Source organism: Nicotiana sylvestris, chromosome 7 (assembly GCF_000393655.2).
Source record: "Nicotiana sylvestris chromosome 7, ASM39365v2, whole genome shotgun sequence".
Classification (NCBI taxonomy): domain Eukaryota; kingdom Viridiplantae; phylum Streptophyta; class Magnoliopsida; order Solanales; family Solanaceae; genus Nicotiana; species Nicotiana sylvestris.
In genome coordinates, this window is record NC_091063.1 from 156,120,226 (window position 1) to 156,147,228 (window position 27,003).

The window sequence follows — 27,003 nt, forward strand, 5'->3', positions numbered from 1 at the left end:
AATATAAACTCTGTTATCTTCCCAATTCCAAGGAATAAAATCAGTATTTCATCATTTTTTCTTTATTCTTTATGATTTTTGCTATTTTTCTTTTATCTTTTCCTTTAAGTTATAATAATGCGGCTTTAAATAATATGACATGATTGCGGACTTCACGCCCAGATCCAAACGAGCTGTTTAATTGTGAAATAATGAACCAAGAACCGGAATATGACGAAGAAGAGACTTTTAGGGAAATAAATCGAGAATTGGAACACTTTGAGAATAAACCTAAGCCGAATTTAAATGACACCAAACCGGTTAATTTGAGAACTCCTGAAGAAATCCAAGAAACCAAAATAAGCATTCACACAGATGAGGAAACGCGAGATGCAATAATTCAACTCCTCTTTGAATTTAAGGATGTGTTTGCTTGGTCATACGATGACATGCCAGGATTAGGTGTTGATCTAGTGGTGCATAAATTACCAATTTACCCTGATTATCCTCTAGTTCAACAGAAGCAGAGGAAGTTCAAGACTGATATCAGTGATAAGATCAAAGAAAAAATCACAAAGCAGTTGAAAATAGGAGTAATTCGGGTAGTCCAGTATACTACGTGGTTGGCTAATGTAGTTCCTGTACCGAAGAAAGATGGGAAAACTAGGGTGTGTGTGGATTATCGAGATTTGAATAAGGCAAGTCCCAAAGACAATTTCCCGTTGCCCAACATCCACATCCTTGTTGATAACTGTGCCAAACATGAGATACAATCTTTCGTAGATTGTTACACTGGATATCATCAGGTGTTGATGGATGAAGAAGATGCCGAGGAAACCGCCTTCACTACACCTTGGGGTACTTACTGTTATCGGGTTATGTCGTTTGGTTTAAAGAATGTCGGGGTAACTTACATGAGAGCCATGACTGCCATTTTTCATGATATGATGCATCAAGAGATAGAGGTATATGTAGACGATGTGATAGTCAAGTCCAGGACTCAGGACGATCATGTTCGAGACTTGAGGAATTTTTTTGAGAGGCTGAGAAAGTACGACCTGAAGTTGAATTCGGCTAAGTGCGCCTTCGGAGTCCCATCGGGAAAGCTTCTGGGTTTCATAGTAAGCAGGAGAGGTATCGAGTTAGATCCAACAAAGATAAAATCTATCCGAGATCTACCTCCTCCAAGAACGAAGAAAGACGTGATGAGTCTATTGGGCAGGTTAAACTATATCAGTCGATTCATTGCCCAACTGCCTAGCACATGTAAGCCCATATTCAAGCTATTGAGGAAGGATGCTGCAATCAAATGGACGGCTGAGTGTCAAGAGGCTTTTGACAAGATCAAAGAATATCTTTCAAATCCTCTAGTTTTGGTCCCGCTAGAGCCAGAGAGACCCCTGTTCTTGTATCTGACGGTCTTGGAAAATTCTTTCGATTGTGTCCTCGGACAACATGATATAATTGGAAAGAAAGAGCAGGCGATCTATTACTTAAGCAAGAAGTTCACCGGTTATGAGGCAAAGTACACTTTGTTGGAAAGAACGTGTTGTGCTTTGACGTGGGTCGCTCAAAAATTGAGACATTATCTCCAAGCTCATACTACTTACCTCATAACCAGGTTGGATCCTTTGAAGTACATATTCCAGAAACTGATGCCTACTGGGAGATTAGCAAAGTGGCAAATCTTGCTTAGTGAATTCGACATAGTGTATGTCACTCGCACGACAATGAAAGCCCAGGCGTTAGCAGATCATTTGGCTGAGAACCCGATTGATGATGAGTACCAACCATTGAGTACTTATTTTCCAGATGAAGAGATAAACACCATAGGGTTAGTCTCGAAAGACGCTCATGCTTGGAAGATGTTCTTTGATGGGGCTGTAAACGCCAAAGGGGTAGGAATCGGGGCAATCTTGATCTCACCCACTGGTCAACACTATCCGGCTACAGCTAGGCTTCGTTTATTTTGCACGAACAATACAGCTGAATATGAAGCCTGCATCATGGGCATGAATATGGTGATCGATCAAGATGTTGAAGATTTGTTGATTATGGGGGATTCTGATCTGATTATCCGACAAGCCCAGGTTGAATGGGAAACTCGAGATGTCAAGCTTATTCCTTACCGGCAACACGTGGAGGATCTCAGCAAGCGATTCAAATCAATAGAGTTCAGGTATATCCCGCGGTGTCACAATGAACTAGCCGATGCACTTGCCACCTTAGCTTCAATGTTACCTTATCCAGGCAATGCCCACATCGATCCCTTGGAAATCTAAATCAGGGAAAGACACGGTTACTGTAATGTAATCGAGGCGGGACCAAGTACCCAGCCATGGTACCATGATGTTAAGAGGTTCTTGAAAACACAAGAATACCCCGAACATGCTACTGGAGATCAAAAGAGAACTATTAGGCGGCATGCGAGTGGATTCTTTTTGAGCGGCGAGGTATTGTATAAAAGAACCCCGGATCTCAATTTGTTGAGATGTGTGGACGCAGAAGAGGCTGGAAGAATCATGCATGAGGTACATACGGGAGTATGCGGGCCCCACATGAATGGGTATGTTTTATCAAAGAAAATCCTTCGAGCGGGTTATTACTGGATGACCATGGAAAAAGACTGTTTTAGTTTCGTTCGAAAGTGTCATCAGTGTTAGGTGCACGGTGATTTGATTCATGCACCTCCCACAGAACTGCATCCCATGTGTGCACCTTGGCTATTTGTTGCTTGGGGCATGGACGTCATAGGGCCAATCGATCCAAAAGCCTCAAATGGACATAGATTCATATTGGTCGCTATTGATTACTTCACAAAATGGGTCGAAGCTATCACTCTCAAATCGGTCACTAAGAAAGCCGTGGTGGATTTTGTACATTCAAATCTTATCTGTCGTTTTGGTATTCCTGCAACTATCATCACAGATAATGCGGCAAACCTGAATAGTCATTTGATGGAGGATGTATGCGAACAGTTCAAAATAACACATAGGAACTCCACTCCTTATCGACCCAAGGCCAATGGCATTGTTGAAGCAGCAAACAAAAACATCAAGAAGATTTTGAGGAAGATAATCCAGAGTTCCAGACAATGGCATGAACAGTTACCTTTTGCCTTGCTGGGATATCGCACTATAGTACGCACATCAGTGGGGGCAACCCCATACTTGTTGGTTTATGGGACCGAGGCTGTGATATCGGCAGAGGTAGAAATTCCTTCGCTCCGAACCATTGTTGAAGTAGAGATTGAAGATAACGAATGGATTAAGACGCGATTGGAGCAGTTGACCTTAATTGATGAAAAGCGAATGGCTGCGGTCTGTCATGGGCAGTTGTACCAACAAAGAATGGCCCGTGCTTACAATAAGAAAGTGCGACCCATGAATTTTGAGGTAAGTCAATTAGTGTTAAGGCACATTCTTCCACATCACCAGGAAGCGAAAGCAAAATTTGCTCCTAATTGGAAAGGTCCGTACATCATCAGGAAGATATTGCCAAGAGGAGCGTTGTATCTGGGTGATATTGAAGGAAATAATCCTGAAACCGCTGTGAACGCGGATGCAGTCAAAAGGTACTATGCCTGAGTTTACTTCGGTGATGTGTTGGCACATTTGAGATGATGAAGGCTTTTGTTCCCTCTACCCAAACACTAACCACTCTTTCTACAAACCCTTTGAGCCGGTTACATTTCTTTGGCTACCCTCTTTGGAATCCAAAAGCACCGTTGAAACCAAAAAAAAAAAAATTGGTTAGCCTGAACTACGTCTGACTTGATTCCGGAAGGATACGTAGGCAATGATAACTGCGATTTCTGCATGTTTTTTATACCCATTCTTACCTGAGCTTTGTGCATTTATTGCCATATAATAGTCCCAGAATGCTTACAAATGACACTTGATTGCAGGTTTGAGTGACGAGATGACAAATACTAAAGATCGGCTCAAAAAGGAGTGAAATCTGCCAAGTGTCAAGAGACAACTGAAAGGGGGGATCAAAAGGCCATGCACGGTCCGCACTGTTCTGTCACGCGGCCGCGCAGGAGAGTTCAGAAGTTGGGCATATCCAAGTTCAACCTGCGCTGACCGTACTGTTTTGCCACGCGGCCGCGCAGGAAAGTTCATAGGCCATGATATTTTTAAGATAAGCTGCGCGGTCCGCGCCTCTTCTCGCGCGGTCCGCACCTCTTCTCGCGCGGTCCGCACCCAGTTCTAACGCGGTCCGCATCCCTTTTTGTGCGGTCCGCACCTAAGAGAATCAGAGAAGCACTCACTCGAGACAAAAGCTCATGCGACCGCGCACCTAATCAGTGCGGTCCGCGTGGATGAAGTTCATGCGGCCGCACGTCACTTTTGTGCGGTCCGTGCCCCCTAGTACCAGATGCAAGTAATGAAGACCCAGAGCCCTACGCGGCCGCGCGTCATTTGTGCGCGGTCCGCGCCAGACCCTCAGGGGTATTTTTGTCCGGTTTTTCCTGTGAAGTATAAATAGAACATTTTACTTTTTAGCACGGAGTTTTTTTTAAAAAAAGGCGGTGTGAGAGTAGAGAGCAGCTGAACTCGTGTTACCCTATTATTAGCCTATTTTGGGCCATTTCTTCTAGTTTTAAAAGGGGAATCAAGTAGATTAACATTGTAGTTAACTCTTATGTCAATTTCATCTATTATTTCTTTGATTTTTGTTACTACTATGTCTAGCTAAACCCATTAGCTAGGGTTGTGGCTCAACCCTAGTGTGGGAAATTGATGGGTGTGATTGTTTAGTGCATGAATGATGTTGGGTGTTTGCTATTTGGATTAATCTTAAGTTTTCACTAAGATTTGGTGGTTGCAAACACTAAGTCTAGCTTAGTGGGTCTTGACTCTTCTTGAGAAAGAGAGTCTATGACCTCAAGATTAACTCCAACAAGGAATCGGGATGGACCCATGAGAATGGTAGTCCCAATTAACGGGTTAAACCTCGAGAGAGTAATTACCCAACTTGAACCATAAGTTGCTTGGGCAAATTAGCCTACCCAATTGGTCTCGAGAGAGTCAATTGGGCAAAATCACTCTCTCTACCGAGAGGTGTGAGAGTGGGTGTAAAAGGTGCAACGGTTATAGCATAAGCCCCATATTTGTCATTCTTGCATTAGGAATTTCTACCCGTTAGTGGACCACCTAGGTAAATGATGCATCCCTAGTGCTTTTATCTATCTTGCATACAATTTAGAATCCTAATTTTAGCATAACCTAGCTTTACAACTGTAGTTGATAAATTGTAGCTCTTAAACAAAAGAAAACCAAAAATGTTAGAAGATCAATTATGAGCTAAAACACTATCCTAGACCATACAAATACTCGACTCCAATTTGAAGTTCCCTGTGGAAAATCGACCCCGATATCGCTATTGGGTAAAAGTATTAGCGCCCACTTATCCTTAGGTTGAGTCTGCTGCAATCACTTTTTGGCGCCGTTGCCGGGGAACTTTACAGTGTTGACTATCTGTGTAGCTAGTATTGTGTTTTGCTTCTCTTTCCTTCTTATTCACTAATTTTGTGTGTTGATCAATCAGGTACCATGGCTCTTAATGCAAATGACCCTCTCGACAATGTGATAGCGGGGGAGGAGGTAGAAGATCTAGAACAAGATGAGGTCTTACCTCAACTTCCACGGAGAGGCCGGAATGTCAATATAAATGCAAATGAGAACAACAACATTCCAGACCCTCCTCCGCAACCGCCGAGAGTGGCTCCCAGAGTTCTACCAAATCAAGGATACGCCAGCGCTATTGTGTCACACCTCCTTTTTCCGCACCCGCGAGGGTGCGTGGGAGTTTTTCCAATTAAAGGACAATCGAGACGGGATTGGTTTATTTATTTCAGAGTCGCCACTTGGGAGATTTAGGGTGTCCCAAGTCACCAATTTTAATCCCGAATCGAGGAAAAGAATGACTCCATATTACAGTCTGCGTACCAGAAATCCGGATAAGGAATTCTGTTAACCCGGGAGAAGGTGTTAGGCATTCCCGAGTTCCGTGGTTCTAGCACGGTCGCTCAACTATTATATTCGGCTTGATTATCTGATTTTATACAAATATGAACTTATGTGCAAATTTTATATTTTAACCGCTTTATTATTATTGTTTTTAAAAGAAATATGAACATCGCTTAAAACACGTCTTTGGACTGCGTTACATGAAATGCACCCACAATCCGGAACACGTTTTATTTGATGTTTTGGGATTTGGATTCGGGTCGCATGAAATGCACACCCAGGCTTAAGAAAGTAAAATATTAAACACGCGCCTAAAGAGACTATCGCGTTATTATTTTGGGGAAGACCGTGAAATTCGCTAAACGGTCCTTCCGAATTCTAATTAAACCATACATTTTGTGAGGGCCCCGCAATCTATACGTTTTATTTGGCGAGGCTCGTCTCATTTTTATTTTTAAAGGATAAACCTACAATGACTATATTTTCTATTAAGTTCGTCTCTAAAATAAAAGAAAATCTCTTAATTATTTACATGCTGAAAAACGTAACTTATTAGTTATTAGTTTACGGCTAATGCGAATGGAAAATTGCGATCGAGTTTGTACAAAGAAAAACTGCTTTCATTTTATATTCTGTTATTCAATAATACTAGAACATGAGATTGACCATAATATCAAAACAGATTAATTATTCTCCGTAATTTAAACTAACATTATTAGATGAAGAAAGTATACATATGCAACCTCATTATTCATTAATCATTCAACTACATCTTTATACGAAGAAAGAAAAATTATATTCAACCACAAATCTAAACAGGAGGAATTCAACAGGAACAAAGCCTGATTAATATTTCATTTTTTGCTTCAAGCCGAGATTGTACAAATGTGTACCTGGAAACAGCAGTACAAGAACAAAAGAAGGAGAAGTCAGCAGCAGTAATAACACAGCAACAGCAGATTCAGCAACATCGCAAACCAGTACAGTAGGAATAGCAGAAAACCCAGGAGACTATAAACGACTCCAAGTATAGTGAAGAAGTAAAAGGTAGGAAGGTTCTGACTATTTCAGATCTTAAGCGAGGCAATGAAGCAGTAACTATTCTTTTTCAACTTCAAAACTCTCCAAAATGAATTCTGCCCCTGTATATTCAGTGTATCCAGAATGTATATCGGGTGTATACTTCTCACTCCGCCCCCTCTTTTTTTCTTCTCTCTATCTAGTTTTTCCTCTCTTTTTTTCCACCCTTCTTCCTAAATTTTCTCTTCTATTTATAGCAAAATTTTCGAAATTTTCAGATTTGTTTTTTATTATTTTATTATTTTTTTAATTAAAAGAAATCCCACTTACAAATTGCTTTTATTTTTTTAGAAAAAGAAATCTCACCTTTATTTACTTTTATTTTTAAAATTCCAACTTTAATTACTTTATCTTATTTAAAATCCCACTTTTTATTTTTTTAAAAGAGAATCTCACTTTATTTAACTTTTCTTTAAAAAATAAACCACTATCTTTTCTTTTTCTTTTAAAAATGCTACTTTCAATTACTTTAAATTTTTTAAATTTTCAGATATCTTTATATTTATTTTTTAATTCCAACCTTCTTTTACTTTTAAATTTTTTAAAACTTTTTACTTTTTTTTAAAATTTTCTACATTCTTTTACATTTTTTTATTTTTTTATTTTTTATTTTTTTAAAATCATTTCCGAAATTACTATATATATATATATATATTTAAAATAAAAATAATAAATAAAATAAAATATTTTCGGATTTTTTTATATATATAAAAAAACAAAAAATAAAACTATTAATAGTGATAATTCACTTTTTATTTTTTTATTTTTTTTTGGTTTTGTTTTGTGTTGGACAAAAATGAAGAAGGGGTGTTGGGTTAATGGACTGGGTCGACCCAGTTCGAAATGGACTGGGTCGTAGGGAAGATTGGGCCATTTTTTGGGCCTATAGCTTGAAATTGAAGAAGAGGCCCAATTCCGACTTTCTTTATATTTTCGCTCTCTTTTCTTCTTTTATTTTTCTAAAACTAAATTATAAAAATACTTAAACTATTATTAAGAACTAAATTAAGTTATAAAGGCGCAAATTAACTCCCAATAACAATTAACGCACAATTAAGTATTAATTAAGCATAAAATTGTATATTTGGACATTAAATGCTAAAAATGCAAACGATGCCTATTTTTGTAATTTTTAGTTTTTGTAAAACAATTTTAATTACTAACAATTGTAGAATTAAATCCTACATGCAAAATGCGACATATTTTTGTATTTTTTATTAATTTAGCGAATAAACACGCACAGACAAATACAAATAATTCTTCAAAATATCACAAAATTGTACACCAAAGAAAAATCATTTTATTTTTGAATTTTTTGGGAGTAATTCTCATATAGGGCAAAAATCACGTGCTTACAACTGCCCCTCTTTGCCCGGAGACACGAAGGGTTTTCGTGCAAAGATAAAGCGAGCGATTTTTGCCCATCCGAGTACTCCGTTGAAGCATTTTTTGAAAAAGATTTGACCGAACCTTTGCTTCAAAGGTTTCCTACATATCCTGGGCTAAACAGGAATCAGGTCAATGTAGTTCGAGAAATTTTGGTAGCTGGGACTACCGTTGGACTGCAATGTTACTGTTGTTGCATGTTATTACTACTGCTTACCGATCTCCTTGTTACACCGTGCTTAAAAAAACAAGAAGCTAGGCTAGAGTACAATTTGTTTTTGTTGCCTTGCTTCCTTGTCTGCTTGCATTTCTTTCGGTGCTTTACTTCTTTTGACACATGTACTTGAGTTTGTACTGTGACCTCTTGTTGCAACCTTCTGTTTCCCGGTGCCGGGGAATTTTATTGTTTCCTGCTGGGGATTCCTATTGTAACCCTCTGTTTTATTGTCCTCTGACTTGATTTTGAAATGTATGCCTCTGTTATCTGGGCGGGCTCCCAATTTTAATACTTGAAAATTAAAGACTTGAAATGTATGCCTCTGTTATCTGGGCGGGCTCCCAAGTTCAATGCTTGAAAATTAAAGACTGAAATGTATGCCTCTGTTCTATGGGCGGGCTCCCAACTTCAACAACAACTTTAAAAATGAATGTCATTCCTCTCTTCAACCAATACATCGCCATTCTGTTCTTCAGAGGGGGCTCCTGATTTCAACAACTTTAAAAAATAAAATCCTATTCGAGGGCGGATGAACCCGAAATATCCTATTCGAGGGCGGATGAACCCAAAATATCCTATTCGAGGGCGGATGAACCCAAATATCCTATTCGAGGGCGGATGAACCCAAAATATCCTATTCGAGGGCGGATGAACCCAAAATATCCTATTCGAGGGTGGATGAACCCAAAATATCCTATTCGAGGGTGGATGAACCCAAAATATCCTATTCGAGGGCGGATGAACCCAAATATCCTCTTCGAGGGCGGATGAACCCAAAATATCCTATTCGAGGGCGGATGAACCCAAAATATCCTATTCGAGGGCGGATGAACCCAAAATATCCTATTCGAGGGCGGATGAACCCAAAATATCCTATTCGAGGGCGGATGAACCCAAATATCCTATTCGAGGGCGGATGAACCCAAATATCCTATTCGATGGCGGATGAACCCAAAATATCCTATTCGAGGGCGGATGAACCCAAAATATCCTATTCGAGGGCGGATGAACCCAAAATATCCTATTCGAGGGCGGATGAACCCAAAATATCCTATTCGAGGGCGGATGAACCCCAAATATCCTATTCGAGGGCGGATGAACCCAAAATATCCTATTCGAGGGCGGATGAACCCAAAATATCCTATTCGAGGGCGGATGAACCCAAAATATCCTATTCGAGGGCGGATGATCCCATTTTCAAAATCTTGGAATTGTCTTACCTCCGACTGTTTTTCTTCGAATCGTATTGTCTTGCTATCTCTTAAAACTTGAATTAATTTCCTCGTTCCTCCGAGAAAATTTTCTACAATGGCAGAAAATTTTCTGCCCCAGTTTTGGTGCTTTTCCTTGTTCCCCAGGTGGACGCCTGACTTCTGATATTTCAACTCTTCTTCCTTGTTCTCCAGGTGGATGCCTGATTGCTATTTCAACTGTCCTTCCTGGTTCTCCAGGTGGACGCCTGACTTCTGATAATTCAACTGTTTTCCCTTGTTCTCCAGGTGGGCGCCTGATTTCTTCTTCAATTTTTCATCCTCATTCTCCAGGTGGACGCCTGACTTCTGATAATTCAACTGTTTTCCCTTGTTCTCCAGGTGGGCGCCTGATTGCTTCTTTGATTCTTCATCCTCATTCTCCAGGTGGACACCTGACTTCTTCTTCAATTTTTTATCCTCTGCTCTGCTTTGTTCTTGCTTGCTGGGGATAATACCACTGTGGGAGTCTCCTTTCTTCCCCTCCTTTAAATTCAATTTTTTTTTTTCAGAATTTATTTTCTCTCAACACTGCTGGGGATAAAAGTGTTATCTTCTTGGGATAACGTTGTTGAGGATAATGCTGCTGGGGAATTTTATCCCTTCAAATTGATGCATCATTCTTCTGGAAGCTGCTGGGGATGATAATGGTTTTTGCTCTTATGAGCACAAATGTCATCCCTTTGTTCTGTCTGCTGGGGAACAACTTCTTTTATTAAAACTTGTTATGCTGGGGATAAAACTGGTTCAAAGACCACTTCCCTTGAGATTGGTGCTATATTCATTTTACCCTGAATGGTTATCTGACTTCCAGAAAATTTTCCAAATGAAAGGAAAATTTTCTGCCCCAGTTTGACAGTCTCCCTTATGGCCTGCATTTCTGTCATCAATGCCACTTCCTTTACCTGTTTCAATTTAAACAAAATTTGTTAGTTTAAAACGCGGTGGTTGGTTGTGATACTCCCACTGGGATGGTTTTCCCTTTTCTCTTCCTTGCTCTGCGTTCCACAACTTGTTGGGGATGATATTATTTGCTGGGGATAATCCTTTTCTGCTGGGGATATCCCTCTTCTTTCGTGGCATGGCTCGGAAATTTGCATTTTCCCGACCTTTTAGTCTCGCATGAATTTCCCAAATCATGCTTATTGTTTTTCTTGTTTTGTCCATGGGCTCTGGTCTTGAGGTTTAATAACCTTTGATTTCGGCAAGGATATCCCTCTTGACACTCGTCAATTCTTTTGCTGGAGATATCTTTCTTGACACTGGCCTCGCGCTTGTTCCTTCCTGACTATATCACTTGGATGTATTAGTCAGATCTTATCTTGGAAAGCTGATGGCCTATTTTGAAATCATTTCCCACTGGTTCTGACCAAACAGACTCTACTGGGGAATTTTTCTATGAAAGGAAAAGATAAAAGGGAACAGAATAAAAGACAACGGAAAAAGATGACTCTTTAACAAAAGAAACTATAAATAAAACCCTATCAAACGCAGACACCGACTCTAATGGTCATGACATGCCTATGTGGCCTATCCTTCGTCAATCATCTTTCAAGATCTTCAATTGGCAATTCCCCATCTGATTCTTAATCTTATTCGACTTGTAGTGCCCGAAGGGTTTTCACTATCAAGCCTCTCTCATTTTGGGTTTTTCTCTCAACTTTCATCACCTTATGGTGCATGTGAAGGTTTTCACCGATAAGACTCTCTCATTTGTATCACTTTTCAGCTGGGGTTTTGGAGTGTTGCCGGTATGACTCTTTCTGTTGGAGATTAGAGTCCTTTCTGCTGTGGAACAAAATGTTATGCTCACCGGTGAGACTCTCATTTGTCTGACTTGAAATCTTTTGAAGACTGATCAGAAGGTCTTTCTTTGGACCGTAATGTGGGTTTTGGATAGGGCTAGAAAAAAAAGGTATTAAAGGCTCAAAAATGCATTAATTTTTGGGTTATTAGTTACAACCTTCGGAATTAGATTTATTTACAACAAATGCAACATTTGCCTCAGTTTCTTGCTTGGGGATATTTTAATTGATTGGTTTTTTTTTCATTTTTTTCAAAACTATGACCGAGCCGTGAAGCGCTTACGTATCCTCTTTGAGGAATCAGGTCAAACGTAGTTCCCAATTCCTCTTTTTTCATTTGACTTTCTTTTGTTTTTGTTTTTTTTCATTTTTCTTTTTCTTTTTCGTTTTTTTTTTTTTTGATTTTTCTTTACCTTCCAGGCTCGTATTTCCTAGTCGTTGCTATTGATTCCGAACGAGGGGTATGAAAGAAAATAAATAAGGCTCAAAAGGGGTAACGAAGGATAAAGTGTTTAGGTAGCAGAATAAAATGCCTTCGTCATTCCAGTCTTCAAAACATGCCAAGTGCAAACAACACAATTGAACAATAGATTTATAGTCTCTTCCGATGGTGCTGGACTTGACAATTATATTCAACATCTGTTTGTTCATTTGTCACTTCTAAAGCACCGTTGGGCGACACTCTCATTCTCATTATTATGAACGACCCTCATGCCAATTTAGGCGAATCTTTCTTTAACGGTTTTCTTTGTGTTTAACTTGCCCCAGTTCCACATGACTCGGGCTCCAAATAATCTCAAACCGTTCTTATTTCCTTTAAATGCTTTGATCACCTTCCCAGGGTTTTATGATTAACTTTTAAGACTAGGCCCAAACTGTGTGCGCATGTCATGTCACTGGAATCGGCGCTGAACAAAATGATAAAAGGACTAAACAAAAGATGACTGGAAACAATAAAAGACCGGCTTTTGTATTAGACTACCGGTGAAATGGTTTGAATAATAAAACAAACAAAACAACCAGAATAAAATCTTAACACAACCTTGACAAAACTTAAACAAATTGATATGACAAACTGGAAAGATAAGAAGGTTTGACACAAGACAATATTCGGATTACAATCCTAATAATCCGAACAACAGAAATGACAACAAAATAAGACACCACCCGCTTCTCTTTTGCTAACCAAGGAACGGAGCGACCTCCCACTTTATCAAAATTGGCATCTTTAGCCACTGAGCTTTGCATCAGTATTGTCTAGACCATTTCCAACTTCGATATCGTCAACCTTAGTCAACAAGTCCCAATAGGATTCGAGTGCTTCTGCTATCTGGCCTGATCCCCGCAAAGTGTGCTTCTGGGTCTTGTATTTCCGGCTTACCACAAACCAACCACCTTCTTTCTTTGCGATTCAAAACAGGTTAGAATGGACTCCGTCGGTCCCCATAATTAATAACATCTTTTTTTTCATTTTCTTTCTTTCTTTTTTTTTCGATTTTTTTTTCATTTTTTTTTTTCTTTTTTTTTCGATTTTTTTTTTGTGGTCGAATCTTATGGAGATTGCCTACGTATCATGACCCCGCATGAATCAGACCTTGCGTAGTTCGGACCAATAAAAGATAAACAATACTAATCATTTTTTTTTCAATTTTCATATTAAACAAAACTGGATTTCAAAGGTTTGAAGATGACCTACAAACTCGAAAATCAAACAACCCACATATTCTAATTAAAAGATTTACAAACTCCAAAAATAAACGACCAACTTCTTTTCCCGTTTGACAAAGACAACCAAACGGTTATTTTTCAAATGTGGCCCCTTCCAAATTTTGAGGCCGGAGAGTATTATTTTACGACACTTTACAAACTTGTTCATTCTTTTACGAAAATAGCCTTTCAATAATTGAAAGATACTCTAGGGTTATTTTGGCAAGAACGGTTTAAGACGTGGTCAAAGCTGGGTCGGCTTATTTTGACCAAAAATCCAAATGGTATTCACCTAACCGTTGACTCTTTGTTTTTTTTTTCAAATTACAATAAAAACCGGGTGTTGCAAACACGGCCCTTCAGCGCCTCGGGGACGAAGATTTTTTTTTTTAAGGCCGTGTGGGTCAACTGAACCAAAATCCTACACATGACCCAAAAAGTGGCTGTTTATGCAAAGTCAGCCTTCCGGCGTCCTTTTCGGGAACATTCGGCTATGTCTTGATAAAACAGCGTCACCCGATTTCTTTATGACAAAATTAAAATTAGACATATATTTTTTTTTGGCTATTTTTTTTTAGCAAATGGGAGGCTGGACACTACCCGACTTATTTATGACAAAATTAAAATTTTGACATGTTTTTTATTTATTTATTGGTTTTTGGCTATTTTAGCAAAAAAGGGGGTTGGACCCGATGAGGGTTGCCTACGTATCTCACATCCAGTGAGAATCAAACCCGCGTAGTTCGGGCAGGTCATAAATAAAGTAAGTAAACTAATTTTAAATTATTATTATTTTGAATTTGTAAAAGAACTGCTTTGAAAGAAGAAATGAAGTATATATATATATTTTTTTTGAATTTTTGATTGATTTTCTTTTTGAAAGAAAGACTTCTAAGAATTCCTTTTCTTTTTGATTTAAACTTTGAGAATTTCAAAAGTAAAAGGAAGATTTCTTTTTGTTCTTTCTTATTCTAAGAAGAAAGAAAATATTTTTTTGGAATTTTACCTTTAATAAATGAAATGATTTCTAAAAAAAAATATTTTTTTTTGAATTTTGAATTTTCTTTTCAATTTTTAAAGAAGAAGGAAAATATTTTCGAATTTGTTTTATTTTATTATATATATATATATATATATATATATATATATATATATATATATATATTTAATAATTAAAAAGACTTTCTTAAAGAAGTCAATAATGGAAAATATTTTTGGATTTTTTGTTTTGAAAATTGGGAGTCTAAAAAAAACTTTTCTAGACTTTTCGGCAGGACAAATATTTTTGCAACAAATAAAGATATATATACATTTTTGGAAATAAAGAAAAACTTTTTGGATTTATATATATATATATATATTTGCAACAAATAATAAAACCACTTTCAACGCGACTCTTTTTATTTTATTATTTTGAATTTTTCAGAAACGAATAAAAAAAAACTATTTTAAAAGTAAGACTCTTTTTCATTGTCATTTTCAGGGGAAGACAAACTATTTTCCTTTATATATATATATATATATATATATTTTATTTTTATTTTTTTGAAAAATAAGACAAAACAACGATTTTTTTTCTTTCTATTTTTTCTTTGGTTTTAATAAAACAAACTAATAAGACATTTTTTTTCATTTTCTCAAAATTTCGGCAGAGTTTTGACAGTATTTGGGCATTGGTTTTTTTTTCCAAAAATAAACAGTCAATTCCCTAACCGCTATTTCTTTTTTTCAATTTTAAAATATTATTCATGATATTCAAAAGTCAGTCAACACACAAATTCGGATCAAATAAATGCGCAAGTAGCAGCAAGTAAGATGCATCAGGATGGTCTTTTTTTTTTTTGGTACACCTGTCCTAGACAGACCCAACCCCTGTGTTGAGTCTCCAAAGTCAAATGCACGTGATGCAAACAATCGCTCCTACTAGGGATCCGGCATGAAGCTGAGTTATTCTAAGTGAAAAAACCTGAGGCATATTGATCTAGCCCTGGCTTACCCAAACGGACAGTTTGAGCCGAAGCGGGGGCAACGTACCGGGAGCACGAAAGTCTACCCGGCCTAGTTACTTGTCCCAACTTCGTCTTATTTGGTATGACTTTAACAGAAAGGTGGGCCACGCGCACGTGTGCACCATAAATTTAGAAGACTCAGAAAGAAGGGGGTTTCGTAGCAGTTGTATATATTCATAATTCAAATAATATTAAAGCGGTAAAAGTGTCATTTAGCACATTGGGCATATATCATGTAAAAAAATCAGATAATAAATAAAACCAACTATAACAATTATTTTAAGCTCGAATTCTTGAACCCTGAACCAGTGGTTCTGGGTTATGATCCCCAGCAGAGTCGCCAGAGCTGTCACACCTCCTTTTTCCGCACCCGCGAGGGTGCAAGGGAGTTTTTCCAATTAAAGGACAATCGAGACGGGATTGGTTTATTTATTTCAGAGTCGCCACTTGGGAGATTTAGGGTGTCCCAAGTCACCAATTTTAATCCCGAATCGAGGAAAAGAATGACTCCATATTACAGTCTGCGTACCAGAAATCCGGATAAGGAATTCTGTTAACCCGGGAGAAGGTGTTAGGCATTCCCGAGTTCCGTGGTTCTAGCACGGTCGCTCAACTATTATATTCGGCTTGATTATCTGATTTTATACAAATATGAACTTATGTGCAAATTTTATATTTTAACCGCTTTATTATTATTGTTTTTAAAAGAAATATGAACATCGCTTAAAACACGTCTTTGGACTGCGTTACATGAAATGCACCCACAATCCGGAACACGTTTTATTTGATGTTTTGGGATTTGGATTCGGGTCGCATGAAATGCACACCCAGGCTTAAGAAAGTAAAATATTAAACACGCGCCTAAAGAGACTATCGCGTTATTATTTTGGGGAAGACCGTGAAATTCGCTAAACGGTCCTTCCGAATTCTAATTAAACCATACATTTTGTGAGGGCCCCGCAATCTATACGTTTTATTTGGCGAGGCTCGTCTCATTTTTATTTTTAAAGGATAAACCTACAATGACTATATTTTCTATTAAGTTCGTCTCTAAAATAAAAGAAAATCTCTTAATTATTTACATGCTGAAAAACGTAACTTATTAGTTATTAGTTTACGGCTAATGCGAATGGAAAATTGCGATCGAGTTTGTACAAAGAAAAACTGCTTTCATTTTATATTCTGTTATTCAATAATACTAGAACATGAGATTGACCATAATATCAAAACAGATTAATTATTCTCCGTAATTTAAACTAACATTATTAGATGAAGAAAGTATACATATGCAACCTCATTATTCATTAATCATTCAACTACATCTTTATACGAAGAAAGAAAAATTATATTCAACCACAAATCTAAACAGGAGGAATTCAACAGGAACAAAGCCTGATTAATATTTCATTTTTTGCTTCAAGCCGAGATTGTACAAATGTGTACCTGGAAACAGCAGTACAAGAACAAAAGAAGGAGAAGTCAGCAGCAGTAATAACACAGCAACAGCAGATTCAGCAACATCGCAAACCAGTACAGTAGGAATAGCAGAAAACCCAGGAGACTATAAACGACTCCAAGTATAGTGAAGAAGTAAAAGGTAGGAAGGTTCTGACTATTTCAGATCTTAAGCGAGGCAATGAAGCAGTAACTATTCTTTTTCAACTTCAAAACTCTCCAAAATGAATTCTGCCCCTGTATATTCAGTGTATCCAGAATGTATATCGGGTGTATACTTCTCACTCCGCCCCCTCTTTTTTTCTTCTCTCTATCTAGTTTTTCCTCTTTTTTTTTCCACCCTTCTTCCTAAATTTTCTCTTCTATTTATAGCAAAATTTTCGAAATTTTCAGATTTGTTTTTTATTATTTTATTATTTTTTTAATTAAAAGAAATCCCACTTACAAATTGCTTTTATTTTTTTAGAAAAAGAAATCTCACCTTTATTTACTTTTATTTTTAAAATTCCAACTTTAATTACTTTATCTTATTTAAAATCCCACTTTTTATTTTTTTAAAAGAGAATCTCACTTTATTTAACTTTTCTTTAAAAAATAAACCACTATCTTTTCTTTTTCTTTTAAAAATGCTACTTTCAATTACTTTAAATTTTTTAAATTTTCAGATATCTTTATATTTATTTTTTAATTCCAACCTTCTTTTACTTTTAAATTTTTTAAAACTTTTTACTTTTTTTTAAAATTTTCTACATTCTTTTACATTTTTTAATTTTATTATTTTTTATTTTTTTAAAATCATTTCCGAAATTACTATATATATATATATATATATATATATATATATATATATATATATATATATATTTAAAATAAAAATAATAAATAAAATAAAATATTTTCGGATTTTTTTTATATATATAAAAAAACAAAAAATAAAACTATTAATAGTGATAATTCACTTTTTTTTTATTTTTTATTTTTTTGGTTTTGTTTTGTGTTGGACAAAAATGAAGAAGGGGTGTTGGGTTAATGGACTGGGTCGACCCAGTTCGAAATGGACTGGGTCGTAGGGAAGATTGGGCCATTTTTTGGGCCTATAGCTTGAAATTGAAGAAGAGGCCCAATTCCGACTTTCTTTATATTTTCGCTCTCTTTTCTTCTTTTATTTTTCTAAAACTAAATTATAAAAATACTTAAACTATTATTAAGAACTAAATTAAGTTATAAAGGCGCAAATTAACTCCCAATAACAATTAACGCACAATTAAGTATTAATTAAGCATAAAATTGTATATTTGGACATTAAATGCTAAAAATGCAAACGATGCCTATTTTTGTAATTTTTAGTTTTTGTAAAACAATTTTAATTACTAACAATTGTAGAATTAAATCCTACATGCAAAATGCGACATATTTTTGTATTTTTTATTAATTTAGCGAATAAACACGCACAGACAAATACAAATAATTCTTCAAAATATCACAAAATTGTACACCAAAGAAAAATCATTTTATTTTTGAATTTTTTGGGAGTAATTCTCATATAGGGCAAAAATCACGTGCTTACATATTGTTCCTCCCCGAATCCGGGCGGGGAACTTTCAAATCACAAATGTTATGCTGACCTTGCTCGAGCAACGAGGTTATTTCACGGGTGCCTCCGATCAAAATGCCTACAAGCACTTGAAGGGGTTCGTGGATACTTGTTGGGGTAGCAAGCAGACAAACGTGTCCGAGGACGCGTTGAGATTGAGGCTTTTCCCGTTCTCTCTTCGGGGTAAAGCATTGGATTGGTTAGAAAGGCTCCCCAATCATTCTATCACAACATGGGATGAATTGGCGGACAAATTTATTGCCAAGTTCTTCTCTCCAAGTCATATGGCGGCTCTTCGGGATGAAATTCTAGCTTTCAAGCAGGAGCCAACAGAACCTTTGCATGAAATATGGGAAAGATATAGAACAATGGTGAAGGAGTGCCCTAATAACGACATGACCGAGGCTATGATTCAACAAACTTTTTATCGGGGCATCAACACCACAAATCAATGCATTGTGAACCAATTGGTCGGAGGGAATTTTATGAAACTTTCTTACCAAGAGGCATGTGATGTACTTGATGAAATGGCTGACACCTCTTCGGCATGGCAAAGCCGAGCAAACGTGCCACAAGGTGACCCCACGGTCATCCATTTGCACAAGGAATTGCATGATCATGGCCACGCGATAGCCGAACTTACAACAACTATGAATCAATTAGCAAAGGCGCAATTGCAACAAGTCTAAAACCCGCGCCAAGTCAATGCAATGGAAGGTGTTTCTATGTTGAAAAGGAGGCAAAGAGGACAACAACCTCAAGGTAATTGTGAACAATATGACAACAACAATGATGGTGGTGGGTATTCGAATGAAGGTTTTGATGACCAAAGTGAGGAAGTCCAATATGTCAACAACTACCAAGGGAATAGAGGCAACCAAGGGAATCAGCAATGGAGACCCCAAGGTAATTGGGGCAATCAACAAGGCGGCAATTGGAATTACAACAACAATCAAGGAGGCAATTGAGGGAACAATAATTCTGGGAATCAAGGAAATTGGAGCGGGAACAACAATTGGAACAACAACAATGGTGGTCAAGGTAATAGGGGGCAAGGCTATCAAAGGTCCCCAATGTATCAACAACCCAATAACCCGCCTCCATTCCAATCTCAAGGGTCGAGTTCGTCGGGAAATGACATGAGTCAAATAGAGAGCATGTTCGAACAAATGATGAAAAAAGTCAAGATTCCGAGGCCCAATTAGCTTCGCATAACACATCTATCAGGAACTTGGAAGTGCAATTAGGCCAAATCTCTCAATCTTTAAATACTCCCCCAAAGGGTGCTTTACCAAGTGACACGGTAGTAAACCCCAAGGGAGGGCACAACAATCATGTGATGGCAGTGACAACACGAAGTGGAAGAGGTGGTGATGTGCATGCCTCAAGAGATAACCGAGTTCCGGTAGATGAAGATGAGTTGAAAAATGATGAGATTCCGTTGGTAGTTGAGGATGTTGTCGAACCAAGTGCAAATGATGATGGGAGAATTGCAATTGATGAGGGTGAGGAGGAGACTCAAGAGGCCGTGAATCCGTCTAGGGAACACGTCATTGATATGCCCGAACCGGTGGTGCCAAAAGCCAAGGCACCCTTGCCTAGACCTCTTCCTCCCTACCCTCAACGGTTGTCCAAGCAAAAGGGTGACAACCAATTTAAGAAATTTATTGAAATGATGAAGAGTTTGACTATCAATGTGCCGTTGGTGGAGGCACTCGAGCAAATGTCGGGATACGCAAAGTTCATGAAAGATTTGGTTACAAAAAAGAGATCAATGGAGTGTAAGACAATCAAGATGACCCATCAAGTGAGTGCAATTGTGCATTCTATGGCTCCAAAACTTGAGGATCCCGGCGCATTCACTATCCCATGTACCATTGGAAGTGCCGACTTTGCAAAAGCCCTTTGCGACTTGGGGGCAAGTATCAATTTAATGCCATATTCGGTCTTCAAGACCTTGGGAATCGGACAACCTCGTCCAACTTCTATGAGGATTCAAATGGCGGACCGATCAATGAATCGGCCTTTGGGAATTATTGATGATGTCCTTGTTCGTGTTGATAAGTTCATATTGCCAGCCGATTTCGTGATCTTGGATTGTGAAGTGGATTTTGAGGTGCCTATCATTCTTGGGAGGCCCTTCCTAGCTACGGGAAAGGCCTTGGTTGATGTGGAAGCGGGAGAATTGACCTTCCGTGTTGGTGATAAAAAGGTGGTGTTTCACGTATGCAAATCAATGAGGCAACCAAATAGCAACGAGGTGTGCTCGTTTGTTGACATTGTCACGACAGTGATAGTGGATGACACAAGCGCTATGGCTAATGTTGAGGACCCACTTGAGGCCGTGCTATTGAACATGGATGTTGATGATGATGTTAGATGGGTGGAGTGTGTGAATGCATTACATGGCATGGGCTCATATTCTTATGAACCGAGGAAGTTATCTCTTGATCTTGAAAATCGCAAAACTCCTCCCACCAAGCCATCTATTGAGGAGCCACCAGTGTTGGAGTTGAAACCACTTCCTCCTCACCTCAGGTATGAATTTCTTGGTCCTAATTTTACTTTGCCGGTTATACTTTCTTCTTGCTTGACTAACGTGCAGGTTGAAGCCACTTTGGCGGTTCTTCAAAAGCGCAAGCGGGCAATTGGATGGACCTTGGCGGATATTCGGGGTATTAGCCCCGCGTTTTGCATGCACAAGATAATATTGGAGGATGATGCTAGGACGTCTCTTGAACATCAAAGGAGACTCAATGAAGCCATGCAAGAGGTGGTTAAAAAGGAAGTCATCAAGTGGCTAGACGCCGGTGTGGTATACCCAATTTCTGATAGTTCGTGGACTTCTCCAGTGCAATGTGTGCCAAAAAAGGGCGGAATGACTGTGGTGACTAATGACAATAATGAACTTATTCCGACTCGCACTGTGACAGGTTGGAGGGTATGCATGGACTATTGGAAGTTGAACAAGGTGACTAGAAAAGATCATTTCCCACTGCCGTTCTTGGACCAAATGCTTGATCGTCTTGCAGGCCGGGCTTTCTATTGTTTTCTGGATGGGTATTCAGGCTATAACCAAATTCTCATTGCCCCGGAAGACCAAGAAAAGACAACTTTCACATGTCCTTATGGCACATTCGCCTTCTCTCGAATGCCATTTGGGTTATGTAATGCACCGGCGACTTTCCAACGATGTATGATGGCAATCTTCACCGATATGGTGGAAGACATTTTGGAGGTCTTCATGGATGATTTTAGTATGGACGGGGACTCTTTCGGTGATTGCTTGCAAAACTTGGATCGTGTATTGGTCCGATGCGAAGATACAAACTTGGTTCTCAATTGGGAGAAATGCCATTTTATGGTAGAAGAAGGCATTGTGTTGGGTCACAAAATTTCAAAAAGAGGGATTGAGGTTGATAAAGCGAAAATTGAGGTTATCTCGAAGCTCCCTCCCCTACTTCTGTCAAAGGGGTGAGGAGTTTTCTTGGACACGCGGGTTTCTACCGAAGATTCATCAAAGACTTCTCTAAGGTAGTTAACCCGTTGTGTAAATTGCTTGAGAAAGATGCCAAATATGTGTTTGATGAGAAATGTATGGAGGCTTTCGAGCTTCTAAAGCAAAAGTTGACGACTACCCCCATTATTACCGCACCAAATTGGAGCTTGCCCTTTGAGCTCATGTGCGACGCTAGTGATGTTGCGGTGGGGGCGGTTTTGGGCCAAAGAATCAACAAGATGTTCCATCCGGTGTACTACGCAAGTAAGACAATGAATGAAGCTCAAAGGAACTATACGGTCACCGAAAAGGAATTGCTTGCCATTGTTTTTGCCATGGAGAAGTTTCGCCCATACCTTATGGGGGCCAAAGTGATTATTCATACCGATCACGCCGCCTTTAGGTATTTGATGACGAAGAAAGATTCTAAAGCGAGGTTAATGAGATGGGTGCTTCTTCTTCAAGAATTTGATTTGGAGATCATTGATAGAAAAGGTAGTGAAAACCAAGTGGCGGACCACTTGTCTCGATTGGAGGAGGAAGGGAGGCCTTTGGACGACCTTGAGATAAATGATGCTTTTCCGGATGAACAACTCCTCTCGGTCTCAATGCTAGACATGCCATAGTTTGCCGACATTGCCAATTACCTTATTACCGGTGTGGTTCCGTATGAGCTCTCTTCTAACCAAAGGAAGAAGCTCAAGCGGGATTGCTTAGATTACTATTGGGATGAGCCGTATCTTTTTAAAATCTGCACCAATGGTGTAATTCGCCGGTGTGTTCCTGAAGAGGAGCAACTGAGTATTGTGGAAGCTTGTCACTCTTCGCCTTATGGTGGCCATCATGGCGGGGCAAGGACGGCGTCTAAAGTGTTGAGCTGTGGTTTCTATTGGCCTTCGTTGTTCAAGGATGCCGGTGACTTTGTGAAAAGATGTGATGAATGCCAACGTGCCGGAGGGATTTCGAAAAAAGATGAGATGCCCCTTAACACAATTCTAGAGGTTGACATCTTTGATGTTTGGGGGATAGACTTATGGGACCATTTGTAAGTTCCTGTGGCAACACTTACATCTTGGTAGCGGTTGACTATGTGTCGAAATGGGTTGAGGCCATAGCTTTGCCAAATAATGAAGCTCGAAGTGTGGTGGCATTTTTGAAAAAGAGTATCTTCACGAGGTTTGGCACTCCACGTGCCATAATTAGTGACAGGGGTTCTCATTTTTGCAACCGGGCTTTTGACTCTCTGCTAACCAAGTATGGGGTAAATCACAAGGTAACCACTCCTTATCATCCTCAAGCGAGTGGCCAAGTTGAGGTGTCCAACCATGAGATTAAGAGTATTTTATCCAAAACTGTCAATGCAAATAGGACTGACTGGTCGAAGAAGTTGGATGATGCTCTTTGGGCTTATCGTACAGCTTTCAAGACGCCGATTGGTATGTCACCGTATCGGTTGGTGTTTGGGAAGGCTTGTCATCTTCCGGTAGAATTGGAACATAAAGCTATGTGGGCGCTGAAAAAGTTGAACTTAGAATGGGATGTAGCTGCAAATCTTCGGGTGGAGCAATTGAATGAACTTGATGAGTTTAGGTTTCATGCTTACTCCAGCTCGTCCTTGTATAAGGACAAGATGAAGTACCTTCATGACAAGTATGCCAGAGGGAAGGAATTCAAAATGGGTGATATGGTTCTTCTTTTCAATTCCCGGTTGAGGTTATTTCCGGGCAAGTTGAAGTCCAAGTGGAGCGACCCTTTTGAAGTGGTTGGGCTAACTCCCTTTGGTGCCATTGATCTCAAAAATAAAAATGGTGAAGTCTTCCGAGTCAATGGGCATCGCGTCAAGCATTATTTGGGAAAGATTGATGACAGCCATGTGGTGGCGCGCATTCATTTGAAATGACTGTGATGGTAACATGCGTCGTGCCGGGACGTTAAATCAGGCGCTTCGTGGGAGGCAACCCATGTCTTTTTCCTTTTCTTTGTTTTTTTGTTGTAGAGTAGGATTTTTGAGCTGATAATTTGTGAAGTGTTGCAGGGATTTTGTTGACCAGTGCAGGGAAGGAGTACAAAAAAAAATGATCAATCCATAGAAATTGCCCCAAGCGGCCGCGCATCAAAGCAGTGCGGTCCGCGTGGGCTTGAGCAGCAGTGAGTTCATCCTCAGAAAAAAATTCAACGCGGTCCGCGTTCCTTTCTGTGCGGTCCGCGTTCCTTTCTGTGCGGTCCGCGTGTGAGAAGCTGGAATTACCAAGTCTCTGATAAACTCCCACGCGGCCGCGCATCAAAGCAGTGCGGTCCGCGTGGGCTGAGTAGTCAAAATGTGACTAAAAGAAACCAGCGCGGACCGCGGCCATTTTTGTGCGGCCGCGCTGGTAGGTAAGCTGAAAGCCCCATGGTTTTTCTATAAATAGAGGCCTTGGGCCTCATTTGAACCTTTTCGCAAATTTTCATCTGGAGCTCTAAATTTTCACTGTTCATCCGCACTCCCTGCTCATTTAGTCGATTTTTCACTAATCCCTGGTAACAAATCTTGTTCATTTCATGCATAGCCTAATTTTTTGTTTCTTCTCATTACTCTCTACTAGTATAACTTTTTTTTTTCATTTTTTTTCTTCTTAATGTTTGTTAGTTTGGATTTCTATTGTTTAGTGTGACTTAGGGGCATAAATCCATGTAATTAATTGAGTAGGGACACTGAGGGGTCAAATTCCGATCAAAATGGGACTTAAAGAGAAAAAAATTTCCGCCTCAGTTAAATTTGCCCTATGCGGCCGCACAACATTTTTGCGCGGTCCGCATGGTTTTTGTGTGTGCTATGATGAATCGCCTACATGCGGTCTGCGTGACATTTCTATAGGGTCCGCGTGAGTCCAGCGCAGCCGCGCATCAAAACAGTGCGGACCGCGTGTGAAAAGTTCAGAGAAGTCACCATTTTGGCAGTTCACCTGTGCGGTCCGCGTCCATCTCTATGCGGACCGCGTTGAAGTTACGCAGCCGCAACGCAAAACAGTGCGGACCGCGTCAGTTCATTCAGAGAAACCATTGTGCGAATCAGAAAAGTACGCGGACCGCGTGCCTTTTGGTGCGGTCCGCGTTCCTCTGTCTGTGAAACTGTGTCTGCAATTATTTCATTCAATTGAACTGTCCATTTCATATCATGTGCTTTTACTAACAATGCTAGACATGTCCTCCTTGCAGACAATGGTTCAAAAACATGTGGCTAAGAAGCGAACGGGGAAACAAATACAATCCGGGAGAGGTGGTTCCTCCCGTGAAGGAAGGGGAAAAGGAACTGGAAAGCTAAATCCTAAGACCAGGGAAGCAGATAAAGCTACATCTCACTCCACGGGGAGTGAGTATGCTCCGTCACGGAGCATTATCTCGGAGTCTTCTCCAACACATAGGGCCACTTCATTCCAACTCCGTGACCCTCCTTCCCCGAATCATGTTGATATAGCCTCTTCCAAGGAGCCGGTCGATGTTATCTCGGACTCGTCTGATAAGTCTGGAGCAGAAAAAGACAAGGGGAGCACTTACTCCACGTCTCCCACAGATTCAATATCAGGGGATAGTGGAGGATATGTCGAAGGGGGTGAACCACAGGTTGGAGGTATAGAGAGAACCAGGAAACCAGAAGCATGGGAGGATAGGTTTGTCAGCGAGGTCACTTTCCACAAATTCAGGGAATGGTGGCCGAAGAGAAAGTTGATTCCGGAAAGGCGGTTCATAGACGCCGATCTTGTCCCACTCAACCCTCACGTGCAAGCACAATTCCGTACTAGAGAGGGTTGGGGATTTTTCAAAGAGAGAGTTGAATTTGCAAACGAGCATATGGTAAAGGAGTTTTATTGCAATGTTCACCACACAGTTCGGAACTCCAAAGCAACAAAAGTGAGGGACAAGATAGTAGTCTTTGATGGGAAGTCGCTGAATGACTTTTTGGGGTTTGTAGATGAGGACGAGTCCCAATATCTTGAGAAGCTGGCATTGAAAGAGGAGGTTTGTCCGTGGTTGGCCGAGCATTTAGCAGCTCCAGGTACATTCCCTGTGTGGTTGAAGGCACAGGAAAAGATTTTGCGGAACACCCTCAACTTTGAAGCAAAAGGGTGGTTAACCTTTGTGTGTAGTCGACTTAACCCGTCTACACACGATCACTCCGTCCCCCTTCCTTGGGCTGTCTTGGTGGCAGCTATCATGGCGGGCTTCCCTCTGAATGTGGGAAACATAATGTCGAGAGTGATTTATCAAGTCGGGAACGAAACAAAAACAAACTTCCCCTTTCCGAACACACTCTCCCTTTACTTCAGAGAGTTGAAAGTGAAGAAGAAAAGATATGATGTTACGGTACCTCCAGTGGCCCCCTACTCATGGTATGATCAGTTGGGTACGGACAACCCAAAGAGAGGACAGAAAACTCCAGCTTCTACCTCCTCCGCACCTGGCCAGTCTGAAGAGCCAGTTGAGATAGAGCAACCCTCTGACCCTACTCCTGATGAGACACTTCCCCCAGGTCCTTCCTCCACAGCTGGTCCATCAGTTACATCTGATCCGGTGATTCCTTCATCAAACACTCACCGGTTCACTGCCAACCAGCTAGCACACTCTCTTGCCAGTTTAAACAACTGGATGTCAGTTGCGACATCCAAGTTATCTTCTTTGACCACTGTTGTGCAGGCACAGGGAGCACCAGCTACTGTAGAGATTCCCTCCGCCATTGAGGATGTTTTGAAAAAGATCCTAGCCAACCAGAAAAATATGATGGCAACACAAGATACCTCGACTAAGGCGGTTGGGGAACATGGAAAAGCTTTGGAAAAATTGGCCCGGGAGCACAAAAAGCTAAGGAAACAGAAAGCTTCCAAGGAGTCAGTTGCACAGTTGAGAGGGGATGTGGACAAGCTGCTAGCAGATCAGATGCCATTCGACTTATTATTTGGAGATCCAGCTGGAGAGCCAGCAACAAAGCAGCCACAAGCAGAGGAGGATAGGCCAAGGAAGAAGAGGAAGCTCCCGAATACAGAGGGAATAGTGATCGAGGTGGCTCCCC

At 39.7% G+C, this 27,003-nt stretch overlaps 1 protein-coding gene across 1 annotated transcript; it reads left to right on the forward strand.

The window, feature by feature from the left end:
- The first annotated feature begins 428 nt into the window (after positions 1 to 428).
- Positions 429 to 3,566, forward strand: LOC138874002 (uncharacterized). The gene is made up of 2 exons (XM_070152501.1): positions 429 to 572; positions 2,958 to 3,566. The coding sequence occupies exons 1-2, from the start codon at positions 429 to 431 to the stop codon at positions 3,564 to 3,566; spliced, it is 753 nt and encodes a 250-aa protein (XP_070008602.1).
- Positions 3,567 to 27,003: the final 23,437 nt, after the last annotated feature.